Source organism: Macaca nemestrina, chromosome 2 (genome assembly GCF_043159975.1).
Source record: "Macaca nemestrina isolate mMacNem1 chromosome 2, mMacNem.hap1, whole genome shotgun sequence".
NCBI lineage: Eukaryota > Metazoa > Chordata > Mammalia > Primates > Cercopithecidae > Macaca > Macaca nemestrina.
In genome coordinates, this window is record NC_092126.1 from 112,377,738 (window position 1) to 112,401,243 (window position 23,506).

General features: G+C 42.3%; 1 protein-coding gene across 9 annotated transcripts in view; it reads left to right on the forward strand.

Annotated features, from left to right (window-relative positions):
• LOC105480627 (ariadne RBR E3 ubiquitin protein ligase 2) overlaps positions 1 to 23,506 on the forward strand; it is a 70,215-nt gene that overhangs the window by 12,478 nt on the left and 34,231 nt on the right. For 4 of the 9 annotated variants that reach the window (XM_071091699.1, XM_071091700.1, XM_071091701.1 and 1 more), the window contains one exon: positions 16,399 to 16,444. The exons of the other annotated variants lie outside the window; for them this stretch is intronic. In XM_071091699.1, the coding sequence (XP_070947800.1) occupies positions 16,406 to 16,444 (39 nt within the window). In that variant the 5' untranslated portion in view covers positions 16,399 to 16,405. The remainder of the gene's footprint in view (positions 1 to 16,398; positions 16,445 to 23,506) is intronic. 9 annotated transcript variants of the gene reach the window in all.

Sequence of the window (23,506 nt, forward strand, 5' to 3'; positions counted from 1 at the left end):
TTATGTACTGCAGTCTTCTGACTGCTTTACGTTTTAACTGTTCACACATTTTGGCATGATCTCTCCAACTAGATTGTCAGTTCTTGGAGAGCAGTAACTCTCTTGTACCTTATCTCCTCCATCATTCTTGTCACACAATTTCATCTACAGTAGGTATTGAATAATTGCTTGGATACTTGATTTTGTTTATTGTTGGTGATAGTAGCAGCTGCTGCTATTGGTGTGAGTTAGATTTCCTAGTCCCTGATACATTTTCTTTCCTATTGGAAATGAATTGAAAGGGTATTGATCTGGCCTTTAAGACTGAGAAGAGTAAGAGCAAAAAGAACTTGGAACAGAGATGAAGGAATAAATAAGAGAAGGAAGAGAGCTGAAACAGTATGAAAGGGTTAAAGAGAAAATGGATCAAAGAGGAAAATAATCCACAAAAATTTAGATGTTGATAGAAGACAGAGTTTGTTTTTTCCCTTCTACACTTCACTGAAAAACATGTTAACACCATTTACTTTCTGGGGCTGGGCAAAAAAAGGTTGTGGCTCTTGGTTGGCTTGACTACACATAAAGGAACTCTGGTGTTTTAAGTGGTTCAGGAACCTGACCAAAGAAACTGGACAGAAAAGCAGCTTGGTCAAGAGTAAAGGAGAAGGAATCATATACAGTTTTTTTTTCTTTGAGGCCAGATGCAAACTAGCATTGTTTTTATTTATATTTTTAAAATTATATTTTAAATACAAAAATTAGCTGAGCATGGTAGCATGCGCCTGTAGTCCCAGCTATTCAGGAGGCTGAGGTGGGAGGATCACTTGGGCCTGGGAGCAGAGGTTGCAGTGAGCTGAGATTGCCCCACTGTACTCCAGCCTGGGCTACAGAGCAAGACCTTATCTCAAAACAAAAAAAAAAAATTTTTTTTGGTAGAGATGGGGTCTTGCTATGTTGCCTAGGTCTTAAACTCCTGGCCTCAAGCCGTCTTCCCACCTCAGCCTCCCAAATTCCTTTACAAGCATGAGCCACCACTCCTGGCCTGTTTTTATTTTTGTAATTAATATTTTTTGAGGATGAGAGGGAATAATTTAAGTGCTTAGTTTACCCAATGGTGTTCCGGCTACTCTGGTTCTCTTGTTGCACATGTCTCTGAAAGTGTGATCAATAGTGATAGTCACCCAGATCACCGCTGATGTCCCATTGCTCGTAGTGCTGATTGCACAATTCTGTGGCATATTGAAATATTTAATTTTTTTCACATAATTTAGGTTCTGTGGCTTGTAGAAGATGTTATGTGTGTATGTAATTGAAAATTATAGTCCTACAAATTCTAGTCTATGAGTAAAAACTATCCAAGTTTGAGGAGTAGCTTAAATTTTTTACTTGATTCTCATGTCTGTGTACTCATTTTGTGTGTCCAGGCAGTTGCATGTGGATGATTGATAGCATATCATAAAGTTAAGCCTTTCACTGCCATTTGGGATTTGAAGTCTCTTTTTAAAAATTATTTTTAAAAAAATTTTTAGAAATGAGCTCTTGCCCTATCTCACAGCTGGAGTGCAGTAGCATGATTACAGCTCACTGCACCCTCAAACTCCTGGGTTCAAGCTATCCTCCCTTCTCAGCCTTCCAAATAGCTGGGGCTATAGGTGCCTACAGCTAATTAACAAAAAATTGGCCGGGCGCGGTGGCTCAAGCCTGTAATCCCAGCACTTTGGGAGGCCGAGACGGGCGGATCACAAGATCAGGAGATCAAGACCATCCTGGCTAACACGGTGAAACCCCGTCTCTACTAAAAGATACAAAAAACTAGCCGGGCGACCTGGCAGGCGCCTGTAGTCCCAGCTACTCGGGAGGCTGAGGCAGGAGAATGGCGTAAACCCAGGAGGCGGAGCTTGCAGTGAGCTGAGATCCAGCCACTGCATTCCAGCCTGGGCGGCAGAACGAGACTCCGTCTCAAAAAAAAAAGAAAAAAGAAAAACCAAAATATTTATTTTGACCGGGCGTGGTGGCTTACGCCTGTAATCCCAACACTTAGGGAGGCCAAGGCGGGTGGATCACTAGATCAGGAGATCAAGATCATCCTGGCTAACACGGTGAAACCCCATCTCTACTAAAAACACAAAAAATTAGCCGGGTGTGGTGACACGCCCGTGGTCCCAGCTACTTGGGAGGCTGAGGCAGGAGAATGGTGTGAACCCGGGGAGGCGGAGGTTGCAGTGAAGCGAGATCGCACCACTGCACTCTACCCTGGGTGACAGAGTGAGACTCCATCTCAAAAAATAAAGAAAAAATTTTTAAGTGGACTCAAAAAGCTGCAAAAAAAATTTTTTTTAAAGATACAGAATCTCACTATGTTGCCCAGGCTGATCTCAAACTCCTGGCCTCAAGTGATCCTCCTGTTTCAGCCTCCTGAGTTAGCTGGGTAAAGTGTCTTAAGTAGAAAAATCACAATTTTCAGCCGGGATCGGTGGCTCACGCCTGTAATCCCAGTACTTTGGGAGGCCGAGGCGGGTGGATCACGAGGTCAGGAGAGCCCTGGCTAACACAGTGAAACCCCATCTCTACTAAAAATACAAAAAATTAGCTGAGCGTGGTGGCAGGCGCTTGTATGTAGTCCTAGCTACTCGGGAGGCTGAGGCAGGAGAATGGCGTGAACCCGGGAGGCGGGGCTTGCAGTGAGCTGAGATCGTGCCACTGCCCTCCAACTTGGGCAACACAGCAAGACTCCGTCTCAAAAAAAAAGAAAAGAGGCCGGGCGCAGTGGCTCACGCCTGTAATCCCAGCACTTTGGGAGGCCGAGGCGGGCGGATCACAAGGTCAGGAGATCGAGACCACGGTGAAACCCCGTCTCTACTAAAAATACAAAAAAAATTAGCCGGGCGCAGTTGTGGGCGCCTGTAGTCCCAGCTACTCGGGAAGCTGAGGCAGGAGAATGGCATGAACCCGGGAGGCGGAGCTTGCAGTGAGCCGAGATCGCGCCACTGCACTCCAGCCTGGGCGACAGAGCGAGACTCCGTCTCAAAAAAAAAAAAAAAAAGAAAAAAAAATCACAATTGTCTGGGACACTGGATTTCTAGTTTAATGAGGGCCCTGGTGTCAGAGGGTAACTTCCTGTGTGTGTTCTGGGACCAGTCTATGAGTAAAGTCATTATTGAGAGAGGAAGGTGCCCAGAAAATCAGATCAAGGGCTCAGGATAGAGAACAGAGAAAATACTTATCTGTTACTGAGGTAGGGAAACTTGGTATTCAAATAGTGGCAAAACAGAAGCATTATTTGAGAATGAACTATCCTACACAAATAACAAATGGAATAGTCAAATGAGATTAAATGATTGCCAAGTGAGGTGTTGTATTGTAGGAGGAGGGGATCTCTGGGGAATAAGTATTTTTAGTGATCATGTATGAGTCTTTAAAGAAAACAAAGTTACCTTTTTCTACACTATGTTTTTATAGGAGACTTATACAAAGATTATTTTATTGTCTTTATAGATGAAAGAGGTCCTTCTTGTAACCATAAGCATTTTTATTACAAAATATACAGTAGTTAGCCAATAATTTTTTTCAGTTATTCAGTGAGTCCTTTTAATTACCATTCCATGGAACTCTTGAGATATTTGCTGACAAGCTGCTCAGGAAGCAGCTCAGCCTTGGTAGAGCCCCAGACAAAGCCCAGGCAGGATCATGACTGTGGAGCTGGCTTTGGTTTGTGATGGGTCAAGAGTCTCTTTCTCCTTGTGCCCTCATCTTAGCATCATGTTAAGGGTATGGGCAGGAGAAGTGCATATTGTTCAGGGACCCACCCCATTGCTTCAGGAGGGGAAAGAAGTAGGCCACTTTGAACTAGATCTAGTCCAGGAGGTGTAGTGAGCTACCTGAGCTTTGTGTTGAGGCCAGAGGACCTTGAAGGTGGTGTAGAAGGGCAGTGCAGGTTACAGAAGTCCTGGCTCCATAGGGCAATGGGCATGGGATTGGGAGGGTTATCTTCTGGGCTGGAATGAGGGTCAGAGATGTATAGGTAGAAAGGAGGATTATGATTGTAGCCTTAAGCATCTTTACTGTTGGAGGAAAGGAGTAGGTTTTGTAACCTATAGGAATAGGTTTTTATAGGACTTTGTTTGTTTGTTTGTTTGTTTGTTTTTTGAGACAGCATCTCACTCTGGCACTCAGGTTGGAGTACAGTGGCACGATGTTGGCTCACTGCAACCTCCACCTCCCAGGCTCAAACAGTCCTCCTACCTCAGCCTCCCAAATAGCTGGGACCACAGGTGCGCACTACATGCCCAGCTAATTTTTTTTTTCTTTTTCTTTTTTTGTATTTTTGGTAGAGATGGGGTTTCGCCATGTTGCCCAGGCTGGTCTCAAACTCCAGAGTTCAGACGATCTACCGACTTCAGCCTCCCAAAGTGCTGGGGTTACAGGCGTGAGCCACCGCACCCGGCCTAGGATTTTAAATAGGTATTTAAATAGGTTTTTAAAACTTATTCAGCGCATGTGTGGCATAGTGAACTATATTGCTCACTTTTTTTTTTTTTTTTTTTAAGCTGAGATGGACTCTTTCTCTGTCCCCCAGGCTGGAGTGCAGTGGCGTGATCTCGGCTCACTGCGAGCTCTGCCTACTGGGTTCACGCCATTCTCCTGTGGCCTCCCGAGTAGCTAGGACTACTGGCAGCCCGCCACCATGCCCGGCTAAATTTTTTTGTATTTTTAGTAGAGACAGGATTTCACCTTGTTAGCCAGGATGGTCTTGATCTCCTGACCTCGTGATCCACCTGCCTCGGCCTCCCAACGTGTGGGGATTACAGGTGCGAGCCACTGCGCCTGGCCCTGTTGCTCACTTTTTTTAAGCCTGTTTCCCAGATACGATTGGAGGAATATGCCAATTATTACAAGTGTTTTTACTACATTTCTTCTTGCTTTATGAATTGCTGTATCAACTGCAGCAAAGCTGTGAAGATATTTCCTAGAACACTCTATTCTGCCATACTCTTTTGTGAATTTGTTTTAAAATCTAGTGTTTGCTCTTTAGCAAAATGTGACTGGAAAATCTAAGATTCTGCTGTGGACAATTTTTCCCCTTTGTGGATGAATAGTAATGAGTTGTCAGGGCTTCTGACTCTTTTTTTTTTTTTTTTTGAGACGGAGTCTCGCTGTGTCTCCCAGGCTGGAGTGCAGTGGCGTGATCTCGGCTCACTGCAAGCTCCGCCTCCCGGGTTCATGCCATTCTCCCGCCTCAGCCTCCCGAGTAGCTAAGACTACAGGCGCCCGCCACCATGCCCGGTTTTTTGTATTTTTAGTAGAGACGGGGTTTCACCGTGTTAGCCAGGATAGTCTCGATCTCCTGACCTCGTGATCCACCCGCCTCGGCCTCCCAAAGTGCTGGGATTACAGGCTTGAGCCACCGCGCCCGGCCAGGGCTTCTGACTCTTAAGTGCCGAAGTCTGTATAGTCCTGTGTTCAAAACAACCTGGCTTTTTTGCCCTTTTCACTTGTAACATGATCAATTGGTGTTCATAACAACAAAGTACCTTATTTTAGCCATTTTCTTAATTGGTACTAACTACTTACATAATGCCAAGTTAAAAGATAACAAGTATCTGGTGAAAACTTTAATTATTAAATCGATTTTCTTTTATTCTGATATAGCTGAATTTTAAGATCATTCTAGTTTTATTTACTTACAGTCATTAATTGACGAATAATCGTTTTTGTTGTTGTTGTTGTTGTTGTTATTGTTGCTACTACTCATGGGAAAGTATCTTCAAGCTGGGCCTGGTTACACTGAATGTTTGTGTGCTGAGCGGCCCTCTGATTTCTATTTTTGTGATCTGATGTGAGCTCTTCGCATACCTCTATCTAAGTAGAACTTAGGTTAAATTCCTGCATTTCAAATAGCTGGCCGTTAATAGGTTCGTTAACATATTTCACAGTGTTTTAGTCTGGAAGTCTGAGGTGTGTTTACTGATGTGTAAATTCATTTTTTAAAGGCAATGAGAAATGTCCAGAGTGACATTGAGAATGGCCTAAATAAAAATGGTGCAAAGTTGTCCTTGTCTTGCCAGCTTAGAAAGGTTATTGTCATCGCTGTGTACCTGATACCATACAAAACATGCTCATCAGCTTCCAGAAAAGAAGCTCTTTATCAGATTCAAGGCCAGCTTTCATTCTAGTCTTTTTGTTTGCTTTCTCTCTACCTCAGGAACCATGGAAGTCATGTGTAATCAAGGGATGATACGGTATTTGTGTTTGTTATTTTTTTTTGATGTTTATATTTTAATCTTGAGTTTATAAATTTTTTTTGTCAAGATATTACTATAATATTTAAGAAAATAGTATCATTCATGTTTTCATTAACCTAAAATAAGTTTTCTTCCTTACTTATCATCCTTCAGTTCTTGTCCATATTCATACGTAGCATTACTGTTCAGCAATTCATTCAACCAATGTTGGATATTTATTGAGAACCTACTATGCTTCCTGTTATGTTCCTATGCCAGGCCCATAACAGGAAAAATAACTGAACAAAACAGATAAAAATCTGTGCCCTGGTAGACATTGCATTATAATAATCAGTAGGTACATGTATTTTATGCATTCTGTTTTTTTCATGTATATTTCAAACATTTCCCTGTTTTTACTTTGTTCTCACAAATACTTTAAATGGCTGTGTAGCATGCCATCTTGTTTTTGAACCGTAATTTGCTTAATCTTTCTCCGTTGGGCATTTAAGTGAGTACCTATGTATTACAGTTGTTGGGGGACTGGTTACATTGTTGTGAATGTCTTTATGGATATGACTTTTGTGTCTGATGGGCCTTGTCCAGAGTCTGGGCTAGTTGTCAGATGACTGGGTTCCAGTCCCATTTTTTCCATTTAATATAATATCATCTCAGATAAGTCCCTCAGCATCTCTATGCTTGAATTTCCTCATCTGTAAAATAATGATGACACCTCCTTCACAACATTAAATGTGATGATAATGCAGATAAAGTGCCTGGAACATGAATGTTCAAACCGATTTTGCTTGGTCTTAGTAGAAGTGGGGCAAAAGCGGAAGGATGGGAATATTTCTTGTCTTGGTTCCTTAAAACACATTCTCAGGGTTGTGTGTCTTGAATCATAGGGTAGGAGGCTACACATTGAGGATGGTTCTGGGCAATATATTGCTGACTGGTGCCTCTGAGTGTGCATATGATATTGGGTCATATACTTTGGATTATTTTACCTTCCCCTAGAGCCTCTGGTTCCCTTCTCCTGGGGCCCACCGAAAGAAAAGCAAAAATAACACAAAATGAACTTTGAATTGGAGCCAGGAAAAAGATACAGGGAAATAATAGCTTGTCTGTACCTGTATTTGTGGTTGACTACAATGTTTGATCTTATGCCTATGTTAATAGCACTACTTAGTGTTCACTTGTTTTGGGGGTTCTTGTTCTTGAGATACCTCTGTACTTTAATTTTGCCTTGCTCCAATCTATTTATTTATTTATTTATTTATTTTTTGCTTTTTCTTTGCCCTTGCTGCTCTAGGAAAATTTGAAGGATTAGATTTGTCTTCCCCGAAGAGGGAAGAATTATAGGAAAGATTTGAAAAAGGTGCAGAATGAGGAGCATTTTGCTCCTCCTGAAATGTATCTGCCCTACTTTATTTCTTAAACTGACATGAACTGTCAAAACATGAAGTTCCTTTTCTATCACAAATCTTTATAAACATTAATAATTTCCGCCGGGCGCGGTGGCTCACGCCTGTAATCCCAGCACTTTGGGAGGCTGAGGTGGGCGGATCACGAGGTCAGGAGATCGAGACCATAGTGAAACCCTGTCTCTACTAAAAATACAAAAAATTAGCCGGGCGCGGTGGCGGGCGCCTGTAGTCCCAGCTACTCGGGAGGCTGAGGCAGGAGAATGGCGTGAACCCGGGAGGCGGAGCTTGCAGTGAGCTGAGATCTGGCCACTGCACTCCAGCCTGGGCGACAGAGCGAGACTCCGTCTCAAAAAAAAAAAAAAAAAAAAAAAATAATAATAATAATAATAATTTCCACCGGGCACAGTGGCTCACGCCTGTATTCCCAGTACTTTGGGTGGCAAGGCAGGCAGATCACCTGAGGTCAGGAGTTCAAGACCAGCCTAGCCAACATGATGAAACCCTATCTCTACTAAAAATACAGAAATTAGCTGGGCATGGTGGTGCATGCCTGTAGTTCCAGCTACTTGGGAGGCTGAGGCACGATAATCACTTGAACCTGGGAAGCGGAGATTGCAGTGAGCTGAGATCGCACCACTGCACTCCAGCCTCGGCAACAGAGCGAGACTCTGTCTCAGAAAAACAAAAACAGACCAGGCGCGGTGGCTCACGCCTGTAATCCCAGCACTTTGAGAGGCCGAGGCGAGCGGATCACGAGGTCAGGTGATTGAGACCGTCTGGCTAACACGGTGAAACCCCGTCTCTACTAAAAATACAAAAAATTGGCCGGGCGTGGTGGCGGACGCCTATAGTCCCAGCTACTTGGGAGGCTGAGGCAGGAGAATGGCGTGAACCCGGGAGGCAGAGCTTGCAGTGAGCCAAGGTGGCACCACTGCACTCCAGCCTGGGCAACAGAGCGAGACTCCGTCTCAAAAAAAACCATGAATGATTTCACAGTAGTGACCATGTTATTGACCATAAATAGAGAAAAATACAGGCAGGATGAGCAAGAGGTTTGTTTGGAGATTTTAACAGGAAAACAGAGCTGTTCTTATAATTGTGAAGAAAGTGTGGTCTCTATTTGGAAAAGTTGTTCTCTTTGACTAGCAGTTTCTTTTCCTGGTCAGCTCTACCTGCTCTCATGTCTTTTATTCCTTATTTTAGGCCGGTAACAGTCTCTTTAATTCTGTCGCCATCCTTTCCAGAAGTCTGTAGATAACCTTACCTCTTTTTACAAGAAATCTTTCTAATGCCGTCAAGCTTGGTTTCCTGGATTCTCTATCTTAATTGTTAGTACCACCATCCATCAACCTGGAAATAGAGGATTGACCCTCTCCTTGTTTACGTGAATCCCTCCCGGATCCCCAGTCTGTCACTCTTGCCTCTGTACCACTATGCTTATTTCTTGGTGTGTACTTACAATGTTTACCAATTAGTTATAAGCTAGGATATAACTCTTTGAGATAGAGGTCTATATTTTTTCTTTACATAACAGCACATAGCGGAAATGCCTGGTTATGTTATGTTCTCAGTAAGTGTTGCTTTTTAATGTGTCTAAGCCCAGGCCAATAAATGCACAGTTGAAAATTTAACTCCAAACCTCTACTTCTGTGTGCTCCAGTTTGTAAACAGAAGACATTCTCTTCAAAGTACTTTTTCGTGAAGCCAGCTGACCTCCAAATAAAGGTGGTATAAACCTGGCTGGGTGCGGTGACTCACGCCTGTAATCCCAGCACTTTGGGAGGCCGAGGTGGGTGGATCCTGAGATCAGGAGATCGAGACCATCCTGGCCAACACAGTGAAACACCGTCTCTACTAAAAATACAAAAAATTAGCCGGGCGTGATGGCAGGTGCCTGTAATCCCAGCTACTTGGGAGGCTGAGGCAGGAGAATCGCTTGAATCCGTTAGGCGGAGGTTGCAGTGAGCTGAGGTCATACCACTGCACTTCAGCCTGAGCAACAGAGTGAGACTCTATCTCAAAAAAAAAAAAAAGATGGTATAAACCTAACAGATACATGATTCCCAGCTTATGGTATATATCAGAATTAGTTTTAGCAATTCTCATATAGAAACCTGAACTTCAGGCCGGGCGCGGTGGCTCAAGCCTGTAATCCCAGCACTTTGGGAGGCCGAGACGGGCGGATCACGAGGTCAGGAGATCGAGACCATCCTGGCTAATATGGTGAAACCCCGTCTCTACTAAAAATACAAAAAACTAGCCGGGCGAGGTGGTGGGCGCCTGTAGTCCCAGCTACTCGGGAGGCTGAGGCAGGAGAATGGCGTAAACCCAGGAGGCGGAGCTTGCAGTGAGCTGAGATCCGGCCACTGCACTCCAGCCTGGGCGACAAAGCGAGACTCCGTCTCAAAAAAAAAAAAAAAGAAACCTGAACTTCATATAATTGTAATGAAACAATCTAGGCACAGTGGCTCACACCTGTAATCCCAGCACTTTGGGAGGCCAAGGTGGGCGGATCACTTGAGGTCAGGAGTTTGAGACCATCCTGGCCAACATGGTGAACCCTGTCGCTACACAAATATAAAAATAAGCTGGGCATGATGGTAGGCACCTATAATTGCAGCTACTTGGGAGGCTGAGGCAGGAGAATCGCTTGAACCTGGGAGGCAGAGGTTGCAAGGTTGCAGTGAGCTGAGATCATGCCACTGCACTCCATTCTGGGCGACAGAGAGAGACTCCGTCTCAAAAACAAAAAAAATATATATATATATATACACACACACACACACACACACACATATATATATATATACACACACACACATATATATATATACACACACACATATATATATATATATATAAAAAAAAACAGAATCTCAAGGGGCTAGACCAAGGCATTTTACATTACATTTGCGTGGAAGTGCAGGAAAATTGTAAAATGGTTTGGGTTATTCAAGTGAAGAGGGAGGAGTGCTTGCTTTCTTTTGACTACTGAAAGGACGTGTCCAGCATTTGGAGTGTACTGGTTTTGTAACAGTAGAAGTAGGATATAAATTGCTCAGCTATACTTGCAAGTTGGATAGGCTTCCCATAGTCTTTTTGATGTCTAAATGTAACTTTATATTTCATTAATTTTCAAGAGAAGGTCTAGCCCCTGGGGTGGGGGCTATCTTCTTTTCCCCTGGCCCCACCATCAGCACTGGTCCTCTGCAAGGTTTTATATTTGAAAGCCCTCCTGCCTTTTTCCTTGGACCTGGGCAAAGCTAAGAGGAAGAAACAGCACAACTCAGTTTGAGCTTAGGAGTGGTTTTGGCAAGACTCCTGTCCTCACTCCTTCCTAATCTTCTCAAAAGAGGCTTCAGGTGACTTGGAAACTACTGGACAGATTCCATTCTAACTTTTTAAAAAATTTTTTTCATATTTTTCCTTTCTCTCCTAACTGTCAGAACATATGAACATTCTAACTTATTTTCATGTGTGTACAAACCAACTTTTTAGTGTTTCCACTGTGCAAAGTCCTACTGTATTTTATGATCTTGTTTAAAAGAGAAGTTTATTTAGCAATAATTATAAAGAAATGAATATTCTTTAGTGAAAAAAAGATAAAAGTGGGTTCTATGCCCTTTTTGATGATGAGAAACGGGGGTTCACCATGTTGACCAGGCTGTCCTTTTTGATGATGTAGAGATGACTAATGGTATCTGTAATCTTAAATACAATGTGAATTTTACGATACTGTAGTAGAATACACCAGATTTTCTTTTGCAAATTTATTAACACTGCTACTTCAAGATGGTTGGCTGCACATGCCTTTGCCCCAACCCTGCTTCTTCTGTTTGTTTTGGTATTCAGATGTCTGTTTAGTTTTATTTGCAATAGCCAAAAACTGGAAGCAACTCAGTATGTGAGTTGCTCAAACAGATGAATAAACAAACAGTGGCATATCCATAGAACTGCATACTTCTCAGCTAAAATAATGAGCTACTTATGTAAGCATCGTTGATAAAACTCAAAAAAAAAAAAAAATATGCCACATGAAGAAACCCAAAGGGGAGAGACAAAAACTTTATATGTCAGTCATATAAAATTCTAGAAAATGCAAACTAATCCATCATAAAGTAAATCAACAGTTGTCTGGAGGACCAAAGAGAGCAGGAGGAGAGAGATTATTAAAGGGGATAAAGTAAATTTGGGAGTGCCCTTCCATTTTTAAATACCATGAAAATGAAAGTAAAGGTACATGTAAATTAATATTAACAAACAATGGGTTGGAGTGGGGTGTTGTATGGGGACATCATTGCAAAATGTGAGCCAGTTTGTCCAAATTTTGAAAAGACCATGGACTCTGAGATGACTGATGAATGCTGGAAGAGATAAGTGTGCTGCAAATGGGGGGATTAATAAAAAAGCTGTATATAGACTAGTCATCCCTGTCCCCACTGAGTCTTTAGACCAAAAAAAAAAAAAAAAAACCTACATAAAAACAGAAGAAACTTATTTATTTAATTTTTTTTTTTTTTTTTTTTTTTTTTTTTTTTGAGACAGAGTCTCGCTCTGTCGCCCAGGCTGGAGTGCAGTGGCGCGATCTCGGCTCACTGCAAGCTCCGCCTCCCGGGTTCCCGCCATTCTCCTGCCTCAGCCTCCTGAGTAGCTGGGACTACAGGCGCCCGCCACCGCACCCGGCTAATTTTTTGTATTTTTAGTAGAGACAGGGTTTCACCGTGGTCTCGATCTCCTGACCTTGTGATCCGCCCGCCTCGGCCTCCCAAAGTGCTGGGATTACAGGCGTGAGCCACTGCGCCCGGCCTATTTATTTAATTTTTTAAGACAGAGTGTTGCTCGTCCCCCAGGGTGGAGTGCAGTGGTGTGATCTCAGCTCATTGCAACCTCTGCTTCCCAGGTTCAAGCAATTCTCCTGCCTCAGCCTCCTGAGTAGCTGGGACTACAGGCATGCTCCACCACACTTGGCTGATTTTTGTATTTTTAGTAGAGATGGGGTTTCACCATGTTGGCCAGGCTGGTCTTGAACTCCAGACCTCAGGTGACCCGCCTGCCTTGGCCTCCCAAAGTACTGGGATTACAGGGGCGCCTGGCCAAAACCCTTATTTTTAAGAAATGAGATAAACTGGAGAGAAATAGGACCCTTAGAGTGTGAGATTTGGCTGATCTCATTTATCATCTGGGGGCCCTTGAGTCTGGAGTAATAGCTATCTCTCATCGATCGCCCTAAAATGATATGTTCTGTTTGTGTACACAGAGCTTAGGATTCATTTTCCTGACCCCTCTTCCCTTTAAAAATTTGAAGTAATAATCAGCCGGGCACAGTGACTCACACCTGTAATCCCAGCACTTTGGGAGGCTGAGGTGGGCGAATCGTGAGGTCAGGAGATCAAGACCATCCTGGCTAACACGGTGAAACCCCGTCTCTACTAAAAATACAAAAAAATTAGCTGGGCATGGTGGCGGGCTTCTGTAGTCCCAGCTACTCAGGAGGCTGAGGCAGGAGAATGGCGTGAACCTGGGAGGTGGAGCTTGTAGTGAGCCAAGATCGTGCTACTGTGCTCCAGCCTGACTGACAGAGACTCCATTTCAAAAAAAAATTTTTTTTTTGAAGTAATAATCACATAACCTAAAACTAACCATTTAAAGTATACAATTCAGTGGCATTTAGTACATTCACAATGTTATGCAACCATCATCTTCATCTTGTTCCAGAACATTTCATTACCTCAAAAAGAAACCCAGGCTGGACGCAGTGGCTCACACCTGTAATCTCCGCACTATGGGAGGCCGAGGCAGGCGTTAGAGACCAGCTTGGCCAACATGGTGAAACCCCGTCTCTACTAAAAATACAAAAAATTCTCTGGGCGTGGTGGCGGGCACCTGTAGTCCCAGCTACTCTGGAGGCTGAGGCAGGAGAATGGTGTGAACCCAGGAGGTGGAGCTTGCAGTGAGCCGAGATCGCACCACTGCGCTCCAGCCTGGGTGACAGAGTGAGACTCCTTCTCAAAAAAAAAAAAAAAACAGCTGGGTGTGGTGGCACACATCTGTAATCCCAGCTACTCGGGAGGCTGAGGCAGGAGATCGCTTGAACCCAGGAGGTGGAGGTTGTGGTAAGCTGAGATTTTTAAAAAAGAAAGAGTGCACAAGTGAGCCAAGTCCGGATGCGGTGGCTCACTCCTGTAATCCCAGCACTTTGGGAGGCCGAGGCGGGCAGATCACTTGAGGTCAGGAGTTCGAGTAGGTGGGATTACAGGCACCTGCCACCATGCCCAGCTAATTTTTTTTTTTTTTTTGAGATGGAGTTTTGCTCTTGTTGCCCAGACTGGAGTGCAATGGCACAATCTTGGCTCACTGCAACCTCCGCCTCCCAGGTTCAAGCCATTCTCCTGCCTCAGCCTCCCGAGTAACTGGGATTACAGGCACGTGCCACCACGCACAGCTAATTTTGTATTTTTAGTAGAGATGAGGTTTCTCCATGTTGGTCAGGCTGGTCTCGAATTCCTGACCTCAGGTGATCTGCCCGCCTCAGCCTCCCAAAGTGCTGGGATTACAGGCGTAAGTCACCATGCCTGACCCTAATTTTTGTACTTTTAGTAGATATGGAGTTTCACCATGTTGGCCAGGCTGGTCTTGAATTCCTGACCTCAGGAGATTCGCCTGCCCCGGCCTCCCAAAGTGCTGGGATTGCAGGTGTGAGCCACTGCACCCAGCTGATCTCTTCTTTTTCAAAAAACTTAAAGATCTCTCTGCCTTTAATATCTACCCCCTCCTTTACTTCCACTTTTTATTTTTCTGATACATCCGCTAAAAGCACCACTTTGATTATTTTGCTCTGTTGAAAAATTTAAAGTGGATTCTCCAGGCTCCAGCCTGATCTCCTTATTGTTCCTCTCCCTAACTCATATACCTGATTTTAGCCTCCTCCAACCTATTGTCAGCATCTCCGCCCTTCTTGCAACCCTCGAGAGACTGCTAAGCCCTCCAACTTTTTAAAACCTGTCTCAGAGAAGCTGTGTCTGCCCTCTCCTGTATCCCTGTGTATCCCTGAGGGCTTGGAAGGCCTTGGCACCTTCATACGCTCTTGCGGAGGATGTGGGTGTGGTGACAAGTCTGGACCACCAGAGACAGGCAGAGAGTGGTGTTGGCGTATGGGACCTAATGCTAACACAGGTATTGTTCCAGGTTCTTAGGTGTGGAGAGAAGGAATCAGTCAAAAAAATTTCTGCCCTCAATGGGCTTTCATTCTATTCCTGTTTATGTAGTTTTATATAAACAGAAAGGTTATAAAAATAAGGTTATATGTTTCTAGCATAAAGGGGTAGCTAAGGAAAGCAGTCGACGAGGTACCAGCTCTGTCATTGAAACATGCTGTTGGAATCTGGCTTTTTCATTAAGATATGCTGGCCTCTGAAGTGCCTTCCTTTTGGAGAAGATGGTACTACCATCTTATTGGTAGTACTTGGATATTACTACCTAGCTGGTTATTTGATATTCCCTCTCTTTGCCTTCTCACAGTAGCAGTAGCTGAGACAGAGCATTGTTTCAAGTAATTTTTGGACAGGATGGGCTGTGGCTGCAGGAATGGACACAGCTTTTAGCCCTACTCTGTGCAGCTCATTTGATATCACCTCCTATCTGCATTTCTTTTGGTTGGGTTTGCTGGACATAACCTGCCTATGTGGCATTCCCCTGGAAGTCTGTTAGAGTTCTAGAAGGGGCAATAACCAGCCCTTTGTAGTAAGTACTTCTCAAAAAGTTTCCATTAAATGCACCCTAAAAGATATGCTGGCTGGGATTAACTTCACAATAATCTGGAGGGAGGAGGGGAGGGCTGGAATGGAGGCACAGTGGGTCTGGCCACCAGCTGGGTAATGGGTTTCATTATACTCTTCACTTTGGTAGATGTTTGAAGTTTTTTGTAATTAAAATATATACCCTTACGGTCAAGGAGTGATTACTTTAATATTTTTACATTATTATATTTTGTATAAATAACCTTATATTGAGTGAGGTCTTTGGTTTTTTTAGTATTGATTTTGATTATTAGAGTCCACAGCAGTTAGGACTGAATCAAGGTTAGGATGGTGAGAAGTCTTCAAATTTGTGTTTATTAATCAGATTTAAAAACATATATAACATTTGGGTACTTCAGTTACAAGTCAGCCCTCCTTCCATGTCCCTGTAAAGAAAAGTGGAAAGGGCAAAATTAGGATCAGGTGCCAGAGAGTGGGCCTTTTAGAGGCTGAGGATATTTAGGTGTGAAGTATGGGAGAAATGAAATCCTACCACTTAAATTAGACTTCAGGGGTGAGCCTGGTTTAGGGTCAGAAGCCCTATGAGACTGACTACCACCACCACTACTGATGCTAATTTTGCCCCATTGTAGGCTGGTGTTTACTTACTGCTTTATCTTTGTGCTTTAACCTTCTTTCTTCCTCTTGTCCCTTTAGTACTTTCTTGCCTCCCTCCACATCATCCCTTGCCCCCCCACCCCCAGACCCATATCCATCCGTCTTGATCTCTTTAGGCTGATTTTCCTATATCATGTCCCATTCTAGCCCAGGCCCAGAAGCTGGCCCACAGTTCACTCCCTTTCTTCATTTCTGCTTTTTAATGAGTGACCACTAGTGTTTGTTAACAAAAGTGATTGGACCACGAAATGGCAGGCTGAGGCATGAAGACCCATTCATGTAGCCTTAAAAGATTTCAGGCAGTTGGCAAGCAAGAATTTTAAATAAAAATTGAAACTACCACCTGTATTTTTTCAGGCCGTTGATGCTCACTGCCATCAGCTGCATCCTCCCTATGGCACTGGTAAGTGTGGGAAGGGCTGGTGACAGTTTTGGTGGGCTGCTGGATTTCTTTTTTCTGGGGGAAAAGTCTATTTGCAAGCTATGTTGTTAACTTGTCCTTGAGGGCTGGAGAGCCTGAACCAGCTAGAGAAGACTAAAAAGATAAAGAAGCAACTGATCACGTTCATGGATATCCTTGGGCAACTATTGTCAGGAGCAGGGGCTATTTTAGCATGTGCCTTGATCCGTATATAAAATTAGTATGTTCTGTGCACTATTTTGAATAATAAACATGCACTATCCAAGTGCTCTGGGGTGTCAAATAATAACTGTTAAATTTCCTGGAACTTGCAAAACATTTTTTCTGAAAATAGATATTGGTTGTGTACTAGAAAGGGTCCTAAATGTCATATGTGCTTACCATTTCCTTCAGTAGCAGGAATTTATCTCTCTCTGATATTTTAAGTTCTTTGTGGTCAGGGCACTCAAATGTTTGTTCCAGTGACTAATTTAAACTTCTGATAGAGACTTGCTTGAATGCGGTGGAGGGGAAGGGACTTGGTAGAAATCGGAAAATAAATTGTGGCTGTTATTAACAAACTTCAGGTGGACTTGGGATTTGTGATCTGAAAAATGATATCACAATCTGCTTGCAGTGAATAAAGTTGAAACAGAAGTTTGGCAGCAAGTCACAGAATTGCTAGTCTAAGCCCACAAGCAAATTGCTATTGGAGTTGCCTTACTTAAGATCCTGAAACCCTGCAGCCGTCTCCTTGTAGCAAGTGGGTCAGAGGACACAGAGATTCAAAGTTTTATCTTAATAAAGTAGTCTCCATTCTAAGCTGACAGTTTGATTTCAGTTCTGTAGTCTCTAACACCTTTAGACTGTGGAAGAAAGTGCCTCCAGAACAAAATGCTGAAATTGTAGATTTGCATGCTGCTAACCATGTCAGTAACAGCGACTAAATCATTCATATTCACTTCATTACATCTCTGTGAGAAAATCTTAGCATTATTGGCCCACAGCCTGGATTTCCCCCTGGTCTTCATCCTCCATTCCTCAGCCCTGCTTGTGAAGCAGGCATAGAATTGTGTGACCATTTACTATGTTCTTCATTTAAAAAGCAGAAAGGAGAACTTGACTCCCAAGCAGCTGTCTACTCTAGGTTTCCAGGCCAGTGTAACCAACTGGTAACTACTGAACATGTTTTGAGGGCCTGTGTCAGATAGTATTTTCCAAAAGTCATGAACAAACACATTCTGTCATCCTCTATAGTATATGCATTTTAGAGTTTCAGTCAAAAACAGACTATAGAGCATGACAGAAGGTGTTTGCTCATGACCTTTGGAAAATACAAATGACCATAAACAAAGTCCTTTTTGACATGCATGTAGCACATGCTTTCTGAAGTAAAGATCTGGAAGCCATCTGAGAGTATTGACATTGTAAATGCAATGGCAAAACATAGCCATATTGGATTGAGGGCTACGGGTAATGCAGAGCAGTGTGTAGGGTAAATGAGAACAGAGGAGAGAGAGCTCACTTCAAGCTGGAAAGAGAGCTCCCCAGTAGCATCTCACCCATTGTGGTGCAGGTTTGGAGGACTCAGGGAAAGTGGGAAGATGGGCTGCACTTAGTCTCTGCTCAGACCCCATCTTTGACTCTGTGAAAACCTTCTCTGGACTACCCAGAAACTTGAGGGTACCCTTCACTCTTCAGTAAACTTTTTGCTTGCCCCCACTTCTCTATCTTGCTCATATACTTTCCTTCCCTAGCTCCCGGTAAAATGAGAGAGGCTAATGTTCTTTGGGGCTAATGTTCATACTAAGGGGCAGGCACAAATGTGATTGCCCAAAGATAGTCCGGGGAGTGAGAAGGCAGGCCTAAAAGCTGTGCCTGTGGAAAAGTGATATTTAAGGAGCTGACTGAATGGGAGCAGAACATCCAGTGGAATACTCAGAAGCCTTGGTCAGGGAGATCAAGAAAGCCAGAGAAAGCTGCACATGGTGGCTCATGCCTGTAATCCCAGCTCTTTGGGAGGCTGAGGTGGGGGGATCACCTGAGGTCGGGAGTTTGAGACCAGCCTGACCAAAATGGAGAGACCCCATCTCTACTAAAAATACAAAATTAGCTGGGCGTTGTGTAGCGCATACCTATAATCCCAGCTACTCAGAGGCTGAGGCAGGAGAATCGCTTGAACCTGGGAGGTGGAGGTTGCGGGTAGCTGACTTCGCGCCATTGCACTCCAGCCTGGGCAACAAGAGCAAAACTCCATCTCAAAAAAAAAAAGAGGAAAAAAAAGAAAGCCAAAGAATATGGTAAAGTTATCAGCATTATAGGTCTATATGGAAATGACTTTATACTAGCACTATTAGACTGTACTCTATAGTGTATACGGTCAGCTAACCTTAGTGAAAACTGTGTTAAAACTGTATAGCAGAATTTGTTATTCTGAGGATTGTAAATAAAAAGTCAAAGTATACTATCTGATGCAGTAATGTAAGGGTCAACCCTTCGTATATTGTGACATTTGATAATGTGAGTGATTGCCATTGAATTAAATTTGACAAACTTTCCGCCCTTTTATTATGAAAAATTTTAAAGAGCTTTGAATAATTGTACAGTGGACATTCATATACTGTACCATCTAGATTATATAATTGCTAATCTGTTGCTGCATTTGCTTCATCATTTATCTGTCCAGTCAACTCATTTTTGAAACAGCTCTATTGAAGTTTTACGTGCCATTAAACTCATCCATTTTATTCATTTTATTTTATTTTATTTTATTTTATTTTTTGAGACGGAGTCTTGCTCTGTCAACCCAGGCTAGAGTGCAGTGGCGCGATCTCGGCTCACTGGAAGCTCTGCCTCCCAGGTTCACACCATTCTCCTGCCTCAGCCTCCTGAGTGACTGGGACTACAGGCGCCCACCACCACACCCGGCTAATTTTTTTGAATTTTTAGTAGGGATGGGGTTTCACCGTGTTAGCCAGGATGGTCTCGATCTCCTGACCTCGTGATCTGCCAGCCTCGGCCTCCCAAAGTGCTGGGATTACAGGTGTGAGCCACTGCAACTGGCCGCCTTTTTATTTAATTTTTTGAGACGGAATTTTTGCTCTTGTTGCCCAGGCTGGAGTGCAATGGCACGATCTCGGCTCACTGCAACCTTTGCATCCCAGGTTCAAGCAATTCTCCTGCCTCAGCCTCCCAAGTAGCTGGGATCACAGGCTTGTGCCACCACGCCCGGCTAATTTTGTATTTTTAGTGCTAATTTTGTATTTTTAGTAGAGATGGGGTTTCTCCATGTTGGTCAGGCTGATCTGGAACTCCCAACCTCAGGTGATCCACCAACCTTGGCCTCCCAAATTACTGGGGTTACAGACGTGAGCCACCACGCCCGGCCCAACTCATCCATTTTAAAGTGTACCATTATTTGAGTTTTACTAAATGTAAACAACTATGTAGTCATTACCACAGTCCCAGTTTTAGAACATTTCATCACCTAAAATATTCCCCTGTGTTCATTTATAGTTGATTCCCGTTCCCAAGTGACTGCTGATCTTCTGTCTCAATAGTTTTGCCTTTTCTAGCAATTTCATACAATTCGAATTATACAATATGTAGTCTTTTGTTGCCTGGTTCTTTCTCTTAGCTTAATGGTTGAGGTTCATCCATATTGTATCATGCATCAGTAGTGTGTTCTCTTATATTTGCTGAATAATGATTTTCCATTGTATGGATATGCCACATTTTGTTTAGCCATTCATTTATAAGTTGATGGACATTGGGTTGTTTCTAATTTTGGGCTACTACACAGTATGCTGCTGTGACCATTCATGTCCAGGGCTTAATATGGTCATGTGTTTTCATTTCTGTTGTATAGATATCTAGGATTGGGATTGCTGGGTCACATGGTAAGTGTATGTTTAACTTTTTTTTTTTTTTTTGAGACGGAGTCTTGCTCTGTCACCCAGGCTGGAGTGCAGTGGCGCGATCTCAGCTCACTTCAAGCTCCACCTCCCGGGTTCATGCCATTCTCTTGCCTCTCAGCCTCCTGAGTAGCTGGGACTACAGGCGCTCGCCACCATGCCTGGCTAATTTTTTGTGTTTTTAGTAGAGTTGGGGGTTTCACTGTGTTAGCCAGGATTGTCTCGATCTCCTGACTTTGTGATCTGCCTGCCTTGGCCTCCCAAAGTGCTGGGATTACAGGCGTGAGCCACCGCGCTCAGCCATGTTTAACATTTTAAGAAATAAACTGTTTTCCAAGGTGGCTCTACTGCTTTACATGCCTACTGGCATTATGTAAGGGTTGCAGTTATAATCATTCTAGTGAGTGTGAAGTGTAGTATCTTGTGGTTTTAATTTGCATTCCCTAATGATGAGTGTCATTAATCATTAATGTAATTAATGATCTTTCCTCGTGCCTATTTGCTATTCATACATTTATTTTTCGTGGTGAAATGTCTGTTCAAATACTTTGTTTTTAAAAATTGCATTTTGTGCCTTATTGAGTTCTAAGAATTCTTTATATAGTTTGAATAATTTTTTCAGATGTATGATTTGCAGATACTTTCTCTCATCCTATTACCTGTCTCTTCCATTTTCTTTTTTTCTCTTTTTTTACTCCATCTAGTTCTGCTTCCTACTTTTCCATTTTCTAAATGGTGTCTTTTGAAGAGTAAAAGCTTAATTTTGATGAAGTCAAGTTTATCTTTATTTTCTTTTTTTTTTTTTAATTTTTCTTTTAAGGATTGTGCTTTTAGTGTCATATCTAGAAATCTTTGCCTAAACTAAGGTCACAATTTTCTTCTGTGTTTTCTTCTAGCAATTTTATAGTTTTAGGTTTTACATTTAGATATGTGAACTCTTTTGAGTTAATTTTTGTGTGGTATGAAGTAATGGTCTATGTTCTGTGTTTTGTTTGTTTTGTATAAACAATTATTCAATTGTTCCAGAACCATTTGTTGAAAATACTTTTTTTCTCCATTGAATTACATTGGCACCTTTGTTGAAAATTTACCATACATATATGAGTTTCCTTTCAGACTCTGTTTTGTTCTGTTGATCTATATGTCTGTCCCATTTTTTTCTTTTTTTAATCTTTTTTTACTCCATCTAGTTCTACTTCCTACTTTTCCATTTTCTAAATGATGTCTGTTGAAGAATAAAAGCTTAATTTTGATGAAGTCCAGTATCTCCACGGTCTTGATTACTGTACATAACTTTATAGTAAGTCTTGAATTTACTATAGTAAGTCTTTCAACTTTGCTCTTTTCTTTCAAGACTGCTTTGGATATTCTGGATCCTTTACATTTCTACAGATTTTACAATCAACTATTTAATTTTGTTTAAAAGTTTGTGATTTTGATTGGGATTTTCATTTTGATTGGTTTTGATTGCTGTGTTCAAAATCTGTAGCTGTGCTGCCCGGTATGGTAGCTATGTGTGGCCATTGCTGATTTGAAATACAGTCAGTTTGAATTGAGACGTGCCATAAGTCTAAAATACACGCTGGACTTAGAATGAAACAAAGGATAAAAATAGATTATCATGCTTTTTTATGTGTTACCTGTTGAAATACAATTTCGGATATATTAGGTTAAATAAAATAAATTATTAAAATTCGCCCATTTAATTTTTTAATTTTCTGCTATATAGAAATACTTTTTTGGCTCTTTCTTTGAATTCTAACATTTGGTTTTTATATATATTGACTTTGTATTTTCTTTCTCTTTTTTTTTTTTTTTTAATTTTTATTTTGTGACAGTGTCTTCCTCTGTCACCCAGGCTGGAGTACAGTAGAGCTATCATGGTTCACTGCAACCTCAACCTCCCGGGTTCAAGTAATCCTTCTACCTCAACCTCCCAGGTGGATGGAACAACAGATGCATGTCACCATGCCCAGCTGATTTTTTGTACTTTTTGTAGAGACAGGGTTTTGCCATGTTGCCTTGGCTGGTCTTGAACTCCTGGGCTCAAGCAATTTGCCTGCCTTAGTCTCTCAAAGTGCTGAGATTACAAGCATGAGCCAGTGTACCAGGCCAACTTTGTATTTTTTTACCTTAGTAAATTAATTCATTTATTAGTGCTTTTTTGTTTGTTTGTTTGTTTCCCAGAGTTTCGCTCTTGTTGTCCAGGCTGCAGTGCAATGGCAAATTTTTAAATTAAGGATTTTTGTGTCTATGTCTGTGAAATATTGGGATTTTTTTTCTTGGTTATGTTTTATCATGGTTATGCTAACCTCATAAAATGAGTTTGGGAGAAATGTCCCTGTCTTCTGTAGTTTCTAAAAGTATTTTTGTAAAATTAGTGTTGATAGAATTCACCAGTAAAATCCCTGGGCCTGGAATTTGGTGGGAAGGGTTTTGATCATGAATTCCATGTCTTTACTAGATAAACAGCTGCTCAGTTTTTCTTTTTCATTTTGTGTCGTTGTTGGTATTTTTCAAAGAACATGTTAATTTAAGATGTCAATTTTATTAGAATTAGGTTGTTCATAACATTTTCTTATTTCCCTTTTAATGTCTTACTGTAAAGAATTGTAGGGGGTGGTCCATCTTCTACCTCTGTTATGGGTAATTTGTTTTCTCTTTTTTCCTAGTTGTTCTGTTTTATCAACTTTGTTGATTTTTTTTTTTTTTTTTTTTTGAGACGGAGTCTCGCTCTGTCGCCCAGGCTGGAGTGCAGTGGCCAGATCTCAGCTCACTGCATGTTCCGCCTCCCGGGTTTACGCCATTCTCCTGCCTCAGCCTCCCGAGTAGCTGGGACTACAGGCGCCTGCCACCTCGCCCGGCTAGTTTTTTGTATTTTTTTTTTTTTTTTTAGTAGAGACAGGGTTTCACCATGTTAGCCAGGATGGTCTCGACCTCCTGACCTCGTGATCCGCCCGTCTCGGCCTCCCAAAGTGCTGGGATTACAGGCTTGAGCTACCGCGCCCGGCCTGATATTTTTAAAGAATCCATTTTTAGACTTAATTTTTGCTGTTACTTGATTTGGATTTTATTTCTTTCTCTTTTTAATCGTCACTGTTTTCTTCTTTTTACTTCATTTTAACGTAGTCATCTTTTTCTAGCTTCCCTT